The sequence below is a fragment of the Alexandromys fortis genome, unplaced genomic scaffold, assembly GCF_014885135.2.
Source record: "Alexandromys fortis isolate MF-2015 unplaced genomic scaffold, M_Fortis_MF-2015_v1.1 scaffold_82, whole genome shotgun sequence".
In the NCBI taxonomy this organism is placed as follows: domain Eukaryota; kingdom Metazoa; phylum Chordata; class Mammalia; order Rodentia; family Cricetidae; genus Alexandromys; species Alexandromys fortis.
The window spans coordinates 8,532,101-8,550,906 of NW_026067963.1; the positions used below are offsets into that span (position 1 = coordinate 8,532,101).

Below are 18,806 nucleotides of genomic sequence, written 5' to 3' on the forward strand. Positions count from 1 at the left end.
GTAAGGTGAGCATCCACGAAACTGCCTAGGCTCCCACTAAACCAATAGGTACAGTAGGATCAAAAACCCATTGCCATTGTTCTTGAGGTCTCAGTAGTCCTCATTGTCCACTATGTTCAGCGAGACCGGTTTTAACCCGGGCTTTTTCAGACCCAGGCCAGCTGGCCTTGGTGAGTTCCCGATAGAACATCCCCCTTGTCTCAGTGTATGGGTGCACCCCTCGCGGTCCTGAGTTCCTTGCTTGCATAGCAGAGATTCTACTTCTCACAGTGGACAGAAAACAGAGAGACAGGAGGGGACAGGGACAAAGTGCCCCTAAAAATACTTCTCTTTGACTTATTTTTTCTAGTTTGGTGCCCCGGAGGCCAGTAGTTAGACCCTGCTAGGCAGTCAGGATGGGACCCTAACCCGGAGGGCTTCCTCTGATGACAGCCATGTGCTGAGTACAACCCAGCAACCAACAGTGTGCTGAGAGTCAACTGATAGACGGCTTCCCTGCAAGTTCTCCTTCCCTTTACAGAGTTCTTTTTAAAACTCAAGTAAGAGCCAGCTAACATCACCCCTTTTTTGACACAATTCCTCTCTTGGAAGGGAGCTCTGGTAAGCTTCTTGTGAGTCACCTTTGCACCTGGTACTCAGTAAACCTACTTTTGCTTTTGTACTTCCCTATTTGTGAGTTTCATTGGACTTAAGAGACACAACCCCACTGTTGATAGTCAGGTACCTTTGCTCCAATACCAAGCCCTCTTGAGTCTTTTGACCAAATTCTGTCCCACTCATGGAGACCATCTGTGGTTTACTGCCTCTTAAATTTCGCAGAACCTCTCAATATAGCACAATCAACTAGGGACTAAATATTCAATACATATACTTGTGGGAGGTATTTGATCTCTAAACCTTATTGGTGAGGTTGAGCTGGGGCCTTGAAGTGATATAGTCTAGTGGGAGGTCTTTAGATCATTGTGGATCGAGGGTTGTTAGCAACAGAGCATATCTGCCCTCCCTTTTTTTCTGGATAGCTGTCTGGTCATGTGATTGCTCCCTTTCACAACTACTCTACCCTGATAATATCTTCTGTCATGGGGTCCTTATAGCTGGTTTTATGCTGTTTGGACCTTTAGGATGCCAAACTAAACTAAACACAACTCCTTTCTTTATAAATACCTAACCTTAGGTATTTCATTATGATTTAAAAGATACATTAATATGATAATGTTATTGGGGTAATGTGAAGTTAATGTATACAAAAGCTGTGTGTGTGTGTTTTAGTTTTCTTGGACTATTGTTACAAACTACTATCAACTGGATGGCTTAAAACAATAGAAATTTAATGTTGGGAGGACCATGCTTTTTCTGAAATTTCTAGGATGAATCTTCCTTTCTTCCCTCTTTTAGCTACTGCCAGTAATTATTAGAAATCTTTGATGTTTCTTAGCTTGTTACAGCATAATTTCAACTTCTGCTTCAGTATTTACATAGCAGACTATGCATGTGAGTTCACATTTCCTTTCCATAATTACAGCATTTACTTAGGACCTATCCTAATATAATATGATGTTTAGTAATTTGGTTATGTCTGCAAAGTCTGTTTACAAATAAGATTCTGTGGACAAGTTCTAGTGATTCTCAACTGTTAGGAATATTATTTAAGGTGTGTTACTTTTGTTTCTGTTGCATTTGTTTTAACTCTGTGAAGCTGTGGTACTTTGTCTGTCTCGAACACCTGATGGTCTAATAAAGCTCTGAGTTGCCAATAGTGAGGCAGGAGAAAGGATAGGCGGGACTGTCAGGCAAAGGGAATATATAGAAGGAGAAAACTGGGAGAAAGGATTGGGAGAAGTACCCAGAGAAGGAGAAGGACATTAGGGGCCATCCACCCAGCTACACAGCAATTCATGGAGTAAGAGTAAGATTTACAGAAGAGAATGGGAAAGCCCAGATGCAAAAGGCAGAGGGAATAATTAGGAAAAATGGACAAGAAACAAGCCACACTAAGGCTGGACATTGATAACTAAGAATAAGACTCCGTGTGCGATTCATTTGGGAGCTAAGTGGCGGGCCCCCCAAAAGAGCCAAAAGAGCTTAACATCATACTATACTGAACTTTTGTGACACACACACACACACACACACACACACACACACAGTCACACTTTAATACAGTACTGGGGGCATATAGTTTTAGATCTCATTCTTTAAGCTTTGTGTGGGGTCTGTATGGTTTTGGTTCTTAGATTCATGAAATTGTAGAAGGCTGGTTTTGTTAGCTTCCACGTAGTATAAAATCTCATGCTATTTAAAATTCCTGACAACAGTATGTTGTAATGAAAAAAATACCAGTTTGGATGTCAAGGGGTCTTGGTTCTAGTTTCTACTCAGAAAGCTATCTTATTGTATAATTGCTCCTGGCAAGGTGTGAACAAATGTTTGTTCATAGTACCACAGGCCAAAGTAACAGTTCTACCCAAGTCTAATTTAGTGAACTAGTGAATTTATTGGTATTCCTTAAGGGAGGATGAATGACTGAAAGGCAGAAGCTCCATCCACTGTAGTGTGGTGAAGACTCACCAAAGCTGCATCCCTAGAGCTTCCTGTACACAGACATCTCAGCTGACAAGAGGGTCTCTTCTCTAGCACTTGTTAGTGCTTATGTAGCCATGGGGGTAGGCCCTTCCTTGTAGGTCTTGTAAGTTTAAGGAACTTCCTGGAACGTGTGAATTGGTTACTTGAGTTTTGTTATTTTTGGAGTCTTAATGAGCATCTTTCTCTCCAGGATGAAATGTTTAAATTAGGAAATTGCTATGTAAAGCCATGTCCAGTTAATTTCTTTCCTCATGGATAAAATGGGAGGCCTGGAGGAAGAGAATAATGGAAGAAATGATCTGTAAGGACTTTTCTACCTCTCAGAGTCTAAAGTTCTGTGATTGTGGAACAACTGTTATCTGCCATACTTAGAGTTTTGTTGACATTACAAAAAGAAGAGAGACTGGTCAGACACTCATCAGCTGGGTAGTGACTTGTGAGTGTGACATCTGCAGATTAATTTGTTTCCTTTACTGCAGTGAAGATCACCAATGAAGATTACTACCTGTGTTAACCCTGATCTTGCCAAGTGATCATATTTAATAGTTTTCCATTTGAAGAGCACACCAGAAAGAGGAATACTTTTTACAGTTAATTCATTTACACCTAAAAAGGTTGTTACTATTCTACTCTATTGCTGAGTTAATAAAGTGAAATGGATATAAGGAATGTAGTTTCTCCTCTTTGCTCTCAATTCTCTGTCACGTCATTCTGTTATCGTGGGACTTTGGAAAGCTTCTTCCTAGAGGCTGTTGACTCCCCTGGGAAGTGGAGCGTGATGGGAAGATGACAGCTGCGAGTCATTGACTGTTGGGCTTTTCTTGTGTTTTGAATAGGTCGTTGAAGCATTTTGTTTGAAATCTTTCAATCATGTGGAGAGTCGTGGTAATTACTTCTTAGAGATACTGTAAGTATTGTAAAGGAAATTGATAATACTGAAATTCTTATGAGTATAGTATGTAGTTACATGTATGTGTTCACTTTAATGATATCTATACATTGGTAGTATCATTACAGATAGAATCACTGTCTGGATAAAAGTTATGAGAAAAATCAGGCCTCCCCCCCTTTTTTTTACTTCATGCCATAAAAATTCGAAAGTATATTCTGAGGATAGAGATGTATTTGAATGTAGAGTTTGCTGTAATCTTGAAGCAATACTTGGATATAAAATGTTAAAAGGACAGGATATAGAAATTAATAAGTTCTGTAATTATGGTAGAGTCATATTTTCCATTTATATTTCTGCTTTCCAATGAAAAGGATGGGAGGATTAGAGGTCGAAACTGTCTTGCTACTCTATTTGAGATAGGTTTAAAATGCTAGGGGACTGGAAAGGTGGCTCAGTGGTTTTGAGCACAGGCTGCTCTTCCAGAGGACCCATGTTCAATTCCCAGCACCCACATGGTGGCTCACAACTATCTCTAACTCCAGTTCCAGGGGATCTGACACCTCTTCTGGATTCCCTGGGTACCAGACACATATGTGATAGCATATGGCATGAAGCTTTGTTCACCTTTCAAAGTGGTAGGTTGTGTTTGCTCTAGCAGTGGTGTCCAAGGCTAAACTCTGTATTTAGATTCTCTCCCCCCCCCCTCCGAGAGAATCTTTAAATAAAGCCTGAGGTTTTTAGTTCTTTTGGCTGAAATCTTTGGTCATTGCACAGGAGTCATGTTGATGTGTAAGAGGGAGAAGGGGTGAGAGTAGAAGGTCTCTGGTCCTGTTATTAATCTGTCTTTTGTGAGTTTGCCTTGGGTATCTTTTCCCCATGTCAGAAGATAGTAGGGGCTGGAGTGGGTATTTCCCTTCCCCTGGATTGGTTAGGTACTGTAAAATCCTAGAAACAGGCTAGGTAAAACCCCAGTTGCTTACATTTTGATAAATTACTTTCGTTTTTGGAGGGAAGGTCTTTGAGAGAACAGAGACCTGCACACATTTCAGAAAAGTTAGGTTTCTTCTAGTTTCTGCTAGAAATATAAGTATCTTTTCTCAGATCTCTACTGTAACATCCAGATAAAACTCCAAAAAAAAATTTTACTTTGAAGGATTGGGTCCTCTAATAGGTTCTAAATTAAATTATTTAGAACTTTATTAAATTATTTCTTTTATTTTTGAGATTATAATACAGTTATATCATTCCCACTTTCCTCCCTCCAAAGCCTTCCATATACCCTCCTCATTTTCTTTCAAATTCATGGCTTCTTTTTTCATAAAATTGTTGCTACACTTATATTCCTGAATACAGAAATACAACTCACTCACTCTGTATAAGTTGCTTGTGTGAGTGTTTTCAGGTCTGATCATTTGGTGTTGGCAAATCAATTGGTGTGCCCCTTCCTGGGGAAGACTATTTCGTTCTCAGTATTCCTTAGGTACCTGTAGTTTTGTGTAGAGTTGAAGGACCTCTGGGTTTCTCTCACAGGTTTAAACTGTTTCTGTTAGTTGGTTGTTTTTACTCCTTGCTCTTTTGGGGGCCTGCCTCTTAACTCCCAAATAAATCACACATGGAGACTTATAAATTCCCAGCCTTAGCTTGACTTGTTTCTAGCTAGCTTTTCTTAAATTATCCCATCTACCTTTTGCCTCTGGACTTTTATCTTTCTCTATTCCGTATGCCTTTCTTTACTTCTTACTCTGTGGTTGGCTGTATAGCTGGATGGCTGGTCCCTGATGTCCTCTGGCCTCTTTTTCTTGCTCCTTTCTCCTTGATCCTTTCCCCCAGATTTTCCCTTTTATTTATTCTCTCTGACTCCTTCTGACTGTTCTGTAATAGGTCTAAGAAAGTATTGATTTACAGCCTTTTTTTTTCTTGTTGTGAGGGTAAAAAAGTGATGAATCCTACGTTATTTACATTTTAACCCAATTAAAGTTAGGATATTTTCTACTGTACTTGGTAGTTTCCAGTGATAAACACTTTGTTTATTAATGTCTTTTGATTTGGCAATACTAATTTGAAATTTTGTTTTCTAATATTATGCTTATACATTTTGGGGTAACGTTCTAATTTGCAAGGAAGCTTTTTTAGAGAAAGTTGATTCATAGTACTCATTAAATTAAATTTTAAATAGAGTTGGTATTGCCAGTGTGGGCTAACCAGAAGCTAAATGCTAAGTGCTGTAATCCTGGGACAGGTAAGATGACTCAGTGGATAAAGTTGCTTGCTGTCAGTCTTAAGGCCCCTCAGGACCTACGTGATTGAAGGAGAGAACTGATCTTAGAAGTTGTCTTCTGATTTCTACAGGTGTGATATCGTGCACCCCCCACGTACACACACACACACACAGGAGCACTTTCTTTCTCTCTCTCTCTCTCTCTCTCTCTCTCTCTCTCTCTCTCTTTTTAAAGTGCCTTTGGTGAGTATCCCAGAAGTAATACGTGTAATTAATGGTGAATCAAACTGTATTAGAAACAGTGTAGTGTCTCTCTCCATGTGGCAAGGTCAAAAGAAAATTATGACAAATTGGACAAAAAACCAAATTGGCAAAAAAAAATCAAATTGGCTTTTATTGATAAAAAAAGGAAACTGATTTTGTTGTCACGTAGACCGAAAGGTGGTGTAGTGTCATCCGTCCAGGTCACCCAGTGACTTTCTGTTGGGCCTCTCACTTTGGTGGTGAGTGCTCTGGTTGCTCTTAAGTGCTAAATCTGTACCTACCAGTCAAGTGGCTTTGGTGCTGAGATTGACCACCTTGGCCAATGATGTTTCCTAGGTGTACAAGAAAATGAAATGGAAGGAGGCAGGAAGCAAATCCTTGTGAATTCTGAAAGCTAAAGTATCCTCCCCACAGTAATTGCCCAATTACTGCAACCACCATTAGTCAATTTCCAGATTGGCTCCTGCCAGTGACTTGGTAGCTACCACAGACTGCAGAAAGTCGTCTGCACTATCAGTACAAACTGACCCCTGATTTAAAAGCCTGGAAGACTGGGAAGTCAGTGTAAACATAGTAAGACCTGACAGGAATTTACTTAAACCCTAGGGCTCCATGATGAACAAAGGAGGGGACCCCAGAAGACATCAGTGGTCTCTCTTTTGTGGTTCCTCAGTTGTCTGAAATCTCTCTAAGTCTCTTTATGGTCACTAGAAGCTGTTAAAGACAAAAGCAAATTTTAAAGATCTAGTGAGCTTTTGCTTGTTATTTTGGAATTGGACACTTCATTCTATGCAGTAGGACTGTCCTGAGTGGGCAGAAGAGGTCGCCTTTCAGGCAGCAAAGGGGTGAAGAAAGCAGAGACAACAAAAAGCAATGGCTGTTTCAGTTATTTCTGTGGGATTAAAGCTCTTTGTAATAGTGATTCTGTTTTGGGAAACTGGCCTGTCAGAATGTGCTTGGATATTCAGCACTTGTGACTCCATTCTAGTTTCATATCATTTGCGGGGACCCAGTGCAGAAGGCTAGTCCACAAAAACGGTGACATTTCATAATCTTGTTAAATAGCAGTTGTTCTCATTCTGCCTGGCATGTATTCTTGCTGTAGAATTTTTCTTTTCTCTTGAAAAACAGAGTCAATAAAGACTGTACATAATGGCACATACCCTTCATTCTAGTACTCAGGTGCTGTTGGCAGATGGGTTGTTAAGACAGCCATGGCTACAGAGTGGGTTTGAGGCAGTCTACTTTGAGATCTTGTCTCAAAACAACAAACAAGAAAGAAGAAAAATGGAATCAAATTGCTTATAAGATAGCTAAAATTTGAGTGCTGACTAAATAACACATTTAGAGGGTGTCTTTTCCCAAGTTACTCTTTAAGTATTTAGCGATAGCATCAAAAATTTTGCATATGGTCATAGTTATTAATTTTTGGGGGTGTTTATTGTATCTAGTAGACCTTTAAGTTTTTATTTTTGAGTTCTATACCTGAAAATTGAATCTTTGTTTAATTCCACCATAGTCATGTGTGTATGTTTTGGGATGAGGTGGGGGGTATGCTGGGGTTGTATCTAGGATTTTGTATGTGCTAGGCAAATGCTCTACCATTGAGCTATAACCACATTCCCTTATTTGCATATTTTATTGGAAGCCTTAATTTTCTTGCTAAGGGTATCTATAAAAGGTTTTCTTTCTTACATAAAGTTATAGTACTTGAGTTGAGAACAAGACTGAGTCATCAAAGGCAGTGATTTCAAATCTTTCTTGAATTGATAGCAACGAAAGCTCACTGAGTCAGTGCTGCACATGAAGAAACTCCGGCTAGAATTACCATTTTTCTTGTGACTTTATGAAAAGTTGGAAAAAACGACATCTTTCTAGTATAATAAGAAAGGAACTAATTCTAGGCTTTTATTTTTTATGTTTTCCCCCTTTTAGTAATGTACAGTTCAATGTTTTGAAATTTAATGAGTATACTTAATGCTTTAGTATGCCCCCTGAAGCTATTAAATCAAAAATGGCGCTTTTATTCTAGAGTATGGCACAATATTAATAGTATAATATCTGGTAGTTAAACTTTCCTAAACATTAGTCACCCTATTATAAATGCACATTTTGCTATCTTGAAAAAAAAAACAACAAAAAGTCCATTTTGGCTCAGTAGTTAAGAGCACTGCTCTTCCAGAGGACCTGAATTCAGTCCTCAGTACCAGAATGGATGGTTCACGACTGCTTGTAACTACAACTTCATGGGATCAGATGCTCTCTTTGGGCTGTGTAGGCACCCACATACACAATGTATACACTCACAGAAACATGAACACATATATAAAAACAATCTTAAAAATTGCCTGTTTAAGTTAAAGTAATAAGTTTGTATATGTGTGTTGCTGTAAATACCAGATTAAATCTTTTTAAAAGAAGTAAATTTAAGTTAAAGTTAAAATGTTATTTTTGTTGTAGGATTATTGATATGATTAGACTGTAAAAAAGATTTTTGTGTTCTGCATAGGGCGTGGCCAATAGGAGGTACTTAGTAAGTAACGATTAAATAATTGTTAGTGTATTGACTTGGGGGTTTCACAGAAGGTGGAGAAATAGAGGAACAGTTAACAGAGGTTTGCTTGAGCTGTTAATTATGGTTGAAGGTCCAGAAGTCATATAGACCAATGCTGTCGAAAATGGTAACCTCTAGCCATGTGGGGGCTATTTAAATTTTAAAGAAAACTAAAATTTCAATACTATATTCTCAGTAGATATATTTCAAATGATCTTAACTGTATATGACTAGTAGCTACCCTGTTTTTATTTGTTTGAAGAAGAGTAGGAAGTTTAACACCACAAAAGGACTGCTAAACAACCAACTTAGCAACTTGTTTGTGTAGATTCAGAAACCCGAATTATGTAGAACAGAAAACCCATTTCAACTCAGGTTCAAGGAAACAGAGACCAGAATGTAATCCACCTGGGCTGTGGTCAACCTATTGAGATAAGCAGTGACAGGGAATTCTCCCTGGCTAGTAAAATGATAAGCTCTGAGGTCCATTCCTGCTTCTAAATGAACTGCAGAATATTAGCACCAGTTTTCTTTATCTGGGACAGAGATGAGATGAAGTCCTAGAAGAAAAAGTGGGTTAAGACATCAGAGAGCTGTGACATTCTTTAGAATGCTTCCAGGCATCGCAAGCTCTTAAAATACTTACCCCCGCTTTTCACACTAAAGAGAACATGTATTCTGTCAACTGAACATAAGAATTTAGTAATGGAAATCTGTTTAAGGCCTTGAGTATCATTTTGGATATACAAGGACTTTTAAAACACATCTCCAGCTTTTAATATGCTCTGGTTAAATGTAATAATATATTTGTCCATACGGTTTCAGGTTCACAAGAGTTACTATATAGATTATAGTCCCCTTAGTATAGGTTTTTATTCTTTGGGGCCATGGTCCACAGATTGATGATCATCCGAAGTCCCTCAGGGAGCTTTAAAAACCTACAGATACAATAACATGTTTATACATATATAATTGCACAGAAAGAATTTTTCTTTTTTTTCCATTGCATTACTACTCTGAGATATAATTAACTGCCTTAAAAGATTTTATTATTTTTGAGACTTAGATTAATAGAAATAGGTCACCTTCAGAAAGGAGCATGAATCTGCACATTTGTGTTTCCTCACGTTTTCTTGAATAGTGGGTATTCTTGGGCTTTTAATAGTCTCATTTGATGGAAAATAGTTCTTTGTGTTTCTGTGTGTGTGTGTGTGTGTGTGTTAATGCATTTTAAGTTACTGTGTGGATGTGTGTAATAAATATTGACTGGAGCACCCAAAGCTATGTTCAGTTGTTTTTCTATCATTGGTTGAAATAGGTTTGTTGTTAAAAGTCTTTTAATGCTGGGCATGGTTGCTGGCTCTGGTAAATCACAGCACTTGGGAGATGGAGTTAGCAGTAAATCTTAACACTTCAGAAATGGAGGCAGGAGGATTAAAAGTTCAAGGCTAGTCTGGGTGCATATTGACCCCCTCCCTGCCCACAAGTCTCTCTGAGTCTGTTGCTGAGTTTCTGTTCCATTGGCTCTTTGCGTCTCCTTAGTGCTTTTTCTACACTGTGGCTTTGTGAATTATGGAGTCAGGTCATCTTCACCCATCCAGTTTGTTCTTCTTTTTCATTATTATTTTGGCTATTGTGCTGCTTATTGGTATTTTGTTCCAAATGAATCTTTTTTCCTTTGCTCTTTGAAACAGATCAAACCCTTTAAATACTGTTCCTTTGCTATAGCACCCAATGCTTACCTTAGGCTAGAGAGAATGCTGGAGAAACACACTGATAATTTTTTTCTCTTGTATCATGTGTCCTAGCTAGGCTGACTGCATCAACATACTTGCCCCAGTATTCAACATCATGGCTTCCCCATTAGTGTACAGCTTTTTGGCAGAGTTGTTAGAAGTACCAGGCTCCTGCAATGCTTAGAGAGGCAAGTGTACCACAGTAACCAAAGATGTGGCTGCTTGTTCTTGTTTGCAGCATAGAATCAACTCTATAAAGAATAGGTTTCTGTCGGTTTCTAGGGAGGAAGTAGTGGTGACACAACACTAGAGCATTTTTCAAACATTTAGTAGATGGCACTGTGTTTTCTTCAGCAGGATCTAGATCTCAGCCCTGGGGCAGTTAGTGGTTGGAAGAAGCTCTTAACTGGCTCAGACCTAAGTGGGTATTGGCTTCTCCTGCATTGCATCCTTTTTTATTTCTCATTAATTTCCCCATATAGTTAATGATCTCTTCTACTAAACTTTATCTTTTCAAAGTCCTGGGTAGCTTCTGTCTTTTAGTTGACTTTGCATTTCCATATGAATTTTAGAAACAGTTTGTAAAATGCCTACTGAGATTTTAATTAGAATTACATTGTATTTAGACTGATTTGAAAAGAATTGACATAATAGCAATATTGAGTCTTTTGACCCTTGAATAAGGTCAGAATAATTTAAATAATTAGTTTTTATTGGTAATATTTTTCTGGTTTTCAATATGTTTTGATATTTCCCTTGTATTATATTTGATATATTTTCTGATGTTTATTTATATTTGCAGTTTCTATGGTTTTCTCTTGTCCCAAGTTCACTAATTTTTTTCTTTAATGTCTCATCTGTTAATTCTATGTAGTATATTTTTTTATCTCAAACATTATAGTTTCTATCTCTATAGTTTACATATATTTTTTATCTTTCATGTTTCTGCTTGAGATTTTTGAATATGTAAAATATATTTAAAGTAGCTTTTAAGATCCTTGTCCCTAATTCTAACATCTGTTTTAGTAAATTGTTTTCTTCATTATAATTCATGATCTTCAACCTCTTTGTATACCCGGTCATTCCCCAGACTGCTATTTTTTCACCAGACAATCCTTACTCTTCTAGGCCCAAATGCTTTTTCTGCCTCATTCTCCTGAGTGTTGGTACTACAGGCATGTGTCACTGTGCTCAGCTCTGGTAATATTTGATGGATGATATATATTGTGATAGCTTTGTAGTTTGTGTTAAGAATGTTTTTAGTTGTCTGGGTTATTGTTTGAGGACAGTTTGAGACTTGTTTTACATTTCATCTGGTGTCTTAGAGCAGTGTTTTCTAGGGCTAGTTACTTCTCACTACTGAGACAAGACCCTCTTGAGTACTCCACTCAGTGGCCCTTACTAGCTTGACTGGTGGGAACAGGCTGTGTCCTTTACTCTGTATGGGCGGCACTAATCTATAACTCTTTTAAGTTGTTCTTTTCTTAGCTTCCAGTAGTGGTCATACACAGTCATTACTGTGCTTGAATATTTGAGACATGGTTTTGCAAATCTCTGTTTTTTTACATTGTTTCTTTTTTACTTTCTTTCTGGATAGATGCCTGATCTTCATGGACTTTTAGTCTTCTGTTCTACCTCCTTGGCTGAGTTTAGCAACTCACCTCGGCCAGTTTTGAGACTGTGAAGTCTCTAGAGGTGGAGAGCTAGGGCAGTGCTACGATTTTGTTGCGCTGTTTTCTGTCCCTCTGCAAGAGCAGTTCTCAACCTGTGGGTAGTGACCTTTTTGAGATTGAATGACTTTCACAGGGGCTGCCTAAGACCATCAGAAAAATACAGTTATTTACATTGCAGTTCATAACAGTAGCCAGATTACAGTTATGAAGTATCAGTGAAAACAATTTTATGGTTGGGGTCCCCACAACATGAGGAACTGATTAAAGGGTCACAGCATTAGTATGATTGAGAACTCTAGATCCTGCTGAAGAAAACACAGTGCTCTAGAGTCACTGTTCTTCGTTGTGTGATGTCTAGTTTCTTGAAAACTCTTGTTTCCTAGATTTTTTGTTTTTTTTTTTTGTTTGTTTCAAGTGAGAACACACATCTGTTTCCTGTTTGTACATGTTGACTTCTGTCCTTTTATTTTAAATCCCAGTAGTTTTGGTGGTTAAAATAATCCGGGTCTGAGAGTTACTATTTCTTTATGCTTTATCCCTAGGTTATTCAAGTATTGTACATAAACTTGTAATGGCAACTTTTTTAAATCTCTTCCGTGAAACCATTATCCTCCTCATATAGGGCCAAGGTTTAGTTTTTTTTTTTTTTATTTAATACCAAGATATTTCCAATACCATTTCTAAACAGCTAAAAGACATACTTTATGCTGTTCGGATATAGTTATTGAACTGTGGTAGAATAATCAACTGGGAACTGTCTAGGAAGCAGATCCTGACTAAACCCTGACTAAACCTGTAAGTTGTTTGACTGTAAAATTAGATTCATCATGACTACATGAGAGGTATCTGTAGAATATTTAATTCTCATTTGTGAGTATTTAGGGAGAGGTAAAATCAGAAAAAAATAAGTGAAGAATATTTTCACTGAATTATTTATCTGTCTGTCTATATATCTGTTATCTATCTATCCATTTTAGAAGCAGGGTCATACTCTGTAGGTCATTCTGGCCTGGAACTTACTATGTTGTCCAAGCAATCTACCTTAGTTTTCCAAATTCTGAAAATAAAGCATGAGACATCAGACTTTCTGGAAGGTAAAAAAAAAAAAAAACAGACAAAAAAAAAAATCCCCCCAAACCAATTAAGTAGATGTAGGAAAATCGATGCTCTAAAGAATGCAGTTGTTTCTTACAGGCCAGTTGTCTGACTTATAGTAATTCAGTTTTTAGCTTTTGTTGAGTATCAAGAATTAACCTAGGATAATTGAGTTTAAGTGTTGTATTTGCCAGTTACTAACTGGGTAAATTTCTTAAACTGAGTTTTGATTTTTTTTATGTAGAACGATCATGAGACTGTCTCAGAGGGAAAGTGAGGGTGAGGTAGAACTGGTGTCGTACAGTTTGAGAAATGTTTGTCTTTTCATTTTTTTCAGTGATTGCATATTTCCCTAGTGTTTATACACATACAGAAGTGCTGTAGTTACCTTGAACCTTGTCAGAGGAACAAACATGAAGCACATCACTGCTGTGTTGACCTGGAACTTTGTGGAAGGAAATCAATAGCAAAATATAGCATTTGCATATATGATTATATACATTACACATTATATACATTAGAAAATCATGACAGGAGAAAGGTCTCCATCTTGGAGAAAGATAGTCACATTTGTTACTGGGTTCCTCAGAAGGTTGAAGTCATGAACTAGCCCCATAGAAGAGTTTTCCTTTTTCTGTTTCTTTAGTGAGCCCTACCTCAGTTCCAGAGTCCTAACTCTCCAATAGAAAGAAGGGCTCATTATCTTGGTCATGATTTTAAACTTCTTCCTATTGATTTCAGAAGGCAGTGTCTTTGTAAAACCTTAAGAACAAGAAATTAGTTTAACAATTTGACATTTAGGTTCTTTGTCTTGTGCTCTGCCTTGTTTGGTCTAACTCTTCAGTAGAAGAAACTGTGGTAATGAAAAGGTGTTGAGTAGACACGGCTGGAGGAGCCATCTATCTGAATGGGGTTTTGTAGCAGCAATTTTAGTTGACTCATATTCCACTTAAAGAACAATTGACTTAAGAAAATTTCCTCATGCTTCTGTGGTAAGTCTAGTATAAGTTGAATGAGATCAGTGTTGATGACTGATGTGAAAGCTTGGTGTAGGCATCCAGCATTTCAAAGCCTGTTTTCAGGTGCTCAGCTGTGACTGAAAAGACCAGGCATTTCTTTCTTTTTCTTTTGTCTGTTTCTGTTTCTGTCTCTGTCTCATTCTCATTATGTAGCTCAAACTGGCCTTGAACTTGCCATCTTCCTGCCTGAGATTATACTCATGAGCCTGACTTCTCTTACATATTTTTAATGCTCTACTAGTTTTCTGTAACTGCTGCTTAGCAGTTAGCAGTGTTCATTCCCTTTTTCTTGCTCTTTCTCATTTTTCCTCCTGCCTTTCCTCTTCCTCCTCCTCCTCTTTCTTTTCCTCCTCCTTCTCTCTTCTAAATTAGCTCTTGTCTTATTTATTTCAGGCTGTCCTCACACTTGTGATCAGCAATTATGTGAATCGCCATACCTAGCTACATTATCCCTCAGTCCATCTGCCTCTCTTTCTCCTTTTCTCAATAAGGCCTTACTATGTAGCCTTGGCTAGCCTGGAACTGGCTATATAGACTAGGCACAAAGTCACAGAGATCCACCTGCTTCTGCCTTTTGTGGGCTGTAATTAAAGTCCTGTACCACTACTTTTGTTGTTCATTATTTTGTAAATAATTCTTTATTACATTTGTTCGTTCATTTATTCATTTATTTAGCGTGCACACATAGAGATTAGAGGACAATTTGCAAATTCTTGTTCTCTACTTCCACTATGTGGCTTCCAGGGATCAAACTTAGGTTGTTGACTTGCCAGTGAATGCCTTTACTTACTGAGCCATCTCCCTGGCTTGTTTTCTAGTTTGGGATGCCAGAAGATATTAAACAACATGCTTACTAAAACTAAATAAATCACCAGAGAGAATATTTTTGTAAAATACTACTTTGTTCCTTAAACTTTATTCTCATTATTTGTAATTTTTGTAATTGTGTAAGCAGATGTTCACTATCCTAACTTTATCGGTCTTCTTTGGCAGGAAGGGTGGTACCCTTTTTACTTTTTTATCCTGTCTTGAACTTGAAAGGCTTTCATTTATCTGTATTTCTTTTGCGATGTTTTGAGACAAGGTCTCACCATGTAGACTTGGGTGGCTTAGAACTTGCCATGCAGGCTAGGCTGAAGTCAAATTTACAGAGAGATCCACCTGTTTCTTCCTCCTGGGATTAACAGTGTGTGCCACCACACCTTGTCTTTTTGTATTTTTCCCTATGAAAATATCTCTTTTTATTACTCTTTGCTGATCAGAAATAGAAATATATACAATTGAAAAGCCTTATGCCATTACAGGTACTTTTAAGAATAACAAAAGTATCAGAGACTGGTGGTTAGGTACATGGTTGTGATCTCTGAAACCTTGTTTAAAAACAAATAGATTGTTTTTTAATTCCATAGATGTACGATTTTTTTCTAAAAAAAACCCCAACTTTTGAACAAAGAGCTTGAATTAATTGAACTGTTGATTACATTTGAAATATAGTACAAAACTTTTTAAAAATGCAATTTCTCTTTTGTTTTATAATGTTGATTTTTAAAAGCAATTTGAATATATAAGAGAGTATGTTTGGTATGTTTTAAAAGGATTTTGTGTGTTTATTGGTGTCCATACATGTATGTTATTTGGGTCATAGACTTGGAGTTGTCTGAAACGTGTGGCATAATGAAGAAACGTTAAAAACACTGAAGCTCAAGAAGCTAATCATGTTACTTGCGTTTACATAACAGTTTGTACTCAGCTAGTTGATGGAAATCCCCCAAAACATTAGTCACTTAGTAAAAAAATTGCTTTTAACCATTTAATAAAATAAAGTTCTACCTTACTCTTTAGTTCTTTAAGGCTACCAGTTATTCTAACCTCTTTAAAAGTACTTGGGTGGTTCTCAGAAAACACCAGAACAGCTGTAATAGCAGCTGCAGATTTAGTCAAAATAGGTGACTTCAGGCTCTTTTCTGCCCTTTCGCATCCCTTCCCGTACCCCAAATAGCCCAAATATATTTGTAGAAGTTTTGATAATCTTGGGATTCCCGAAACTGGTTTACCTTATGTTGAACTGCATGCAGATGTGGCGATTGCCTATTTCTTTTTGTTAAGATTCTTCTGCTCTGTGTGTCATGATAGGTTTTTGTTAGCTGTATCTACTTTGGCTTTATAGATACACCTGTACCCACATAGCCCTGTACCCACATAGCAGTTTTGTTCAATACTCAATAAACTGCTAAAACTATTCACCGGAGTAATAGCTTCAGTTTAAATTTAAGCTGCTGTTGATATTATTATGTTTTGACTAGAAATTAAGGCAGAAACTCATATGTTTTAAAAATGATTTCTTCAAATTTTTACTTTAATAAGAAGTTACCTTTAATCCTATTTAAAAACAAATTTGGCAAATCTAAGTTTTTGAGCAAAATCTATTATAACGAATCAAAAGTTAATTACATACTCTTGTTAGCCAGCTTCCTCTCCTTGTAGTTTTATGATCTAGTGACCAGATGGTATTCTAGACAGTTTTTCAAACCATCATTCAGGCAGTTTATGCTGGTGAGGATGTGGAGTAAGGAGAACAGTCCTCCATTGCTGGTGGGAGTGCCAACTTGTACAGCTGCTTTGGAAATCAATATGGCAGTTTTTTAGAAAATTAGAAATCAATCTACCTCAAGACCCAGCAATACCACTCTTGGGCATATACCAAAAGGATACTCAATCATACCATACAGACTTGTTCAACTATGTTCATAACAGCATTATTCGTAATTACCTGAACCTGGGAACAAAATGGATAAGGAAAATGTGGTACATTTTTCTTAGTGGAATACTACTCAGTGGTAAAAATAATGACATCTTGAAATTTGCAAGCAAATGGACAGAACTAGAAAAAAAAAACATACTGAATAAGGTAACCCAGACCCAGAAATACAAATCCAGTATGTACTCACTCATAAATGGATATTAGATATAAAGCAAAGGATAACAAGCCTATAGTCCACAAACCCAGAGGACCTAGACAGCACAGAGAGACATACATGAATCCACTTAGGAAGGAGAAAAGGATAAGATCTCCTGAATATATTGGGAGTGTGGGGGGCAGGGAGAAGGTAGAGGAGGAGAGGGAAGGAAGGAAGAGGAGTGGGGAAAAATGTGTAATAAAAATGATAAAGAACACGAAAAAAAAAAACCCCGAAAAACAAGCAAAAAAAAAGAAGACAAGGAATAGCTAGACATGATAGCTCATGCCTGTGATCTTAGCACTTGGGGGTGGTGAGATAGGAAGATCATTAAGACTTCAGGCCTGGGCTACAGAGTGAACACGACTCCTCATGGGACAGAATCTGTCACCCAGTCATTGGTCACTAATTCACATTCAAGTCCACACCATAGTTTCAAATCCTTCTTTGGAAGGACAACTTGAAGGATTTAATCTCATACCTATTCTTAGGTGAGAAATCTGAATTTTGTTTTAAAAATGAAGAATGTTAAAAAAAAAGGAAAAGGTATATGTAGTTGTGCATACCTGTGCTCTTAGCACTGGATAGATAGAGGCAGGAGGGTCAGGAGTTAAAGGCCAGCCTTTGTTAGATACTACATTCCAGGCCACCCTGAGCTACAGGAGATCCTGTCTTTAGAGCTGGGTGTAGTGGCACCTGCCTTTAACCCCACTACTCAGGAAGTGCTTGTCATTGAGTTCCAGTATAGCCAGGTCGATATAGAGAGACCATGTCTAAAAACAAAAAACAAACAAACAAAAAACTCCCAAAAAAACCCAAATCAAACAAAAGCAAACCCAAAAACCAGGAAGAAAAAAAAATGAAAAATAAGCCAAACCTGTTCTCCAACATAAAGCAAATAAACGAATAAACAACAAAACTAAAATGCTAATTTTAGGAACACAAAAATTGTGGAAAATGCCTAGAAGAAATTGCTGGCTTGAAATTTACCAGCCAATGATTCTAGAGTGCAGGTTTTCTAAGGAGATGAAGATGAGTTGATAATGTGACAGATATTTTATTTTCTATTCAAGGTAGTTTGTCCACCAAAGGCCACCATGAGTCTCCCACCTGTTACTATTTTAATCTCCTCACCTTAAAAACCCTTTTTTAAAAAAAAATATTTATTTATTTTTTAGGTATACAATATTCTGTCTGTGTGCAAGTCTGCAGGCCAGAAGAGGGCACCAGACCTCTTTACAGATGGTTATGAGCCACCATGTGGTTGCCGGGAATTGAACTCAGGACCTTTGGAAGAGCAGGCAATGCTCTTAACCACTGAGCCATCTCTCCAGCCCCCTCAAAAATCCTTTGTATATGCAAAGCCTGCCTGTCCCATGGTCTGAAGCTCCCAACCCCTTCTCTCTGAGAAGACTTTAGACCCTAGCCAATGGGATTGCCACCTGCATTAGAATAAAAATAAAATGCACTTCCTACCCTGGTACATTACCTGCCAGTTGGATTCTGGCACACCCATTTTGGAAAAAGAAAAAAAAATAAGATCATCAGTCAGGAACTGGCTTTTAAGGGTTATGGAGGGCCATGGCTAAAGTAGTGTTTGACACTAATTTCCATCTCCCAGTTACCATTTTTTGTTTGTAGATGCAAATCATACTGGCCATTGATCATGAGTTCTAATATAACCTGGGCCCTTACTCCAACGTGCTTGCTCAGAATCTGGTTTAAAATTGTAGTAGCTTAATACTGAATCATACATGGGAACGTTGAAGTTAACAGTTGTACACTTTCTTTTTTCTCTTTCTTTTCTTTTCTTTT

The 18,806-nt window shown here is 37.6% G+C and overlaps 1 protein-coding gene across 5 annotated transcripts in view; it reads left to right on the top strand.

The window, feature by feature from the left end:
• LOC126508453 (translation initiation factor IF-2-like) overlaps positions 1–18,806 on the top strand; it is a 94,510-nt gene that overhangs the window by 51,366 nt on the left and 24,338 nt on the right. For 4 of the 5 annotated variants that reach the window (XM_050153697.1, XM_050153695.1, XM_050153698.1 and 1 more), the window contains one exon: positions 3,420–3,490. The exons of the other annotated variant lie outside the window; for it this stretch is intronic. In XM_050153697.1, the coding sequence (XP_050009654.1) occupies positions 3,420–3,441 (22 nt within the window). In that variant the 3' untranslated portion in view covers positions 3,442–3,490. The remainder of the gene's footprint in view (positions 1–3,419; positions 3,491–18,806) is intronic. 5 annotated transcript variants of the gene reach the window in all.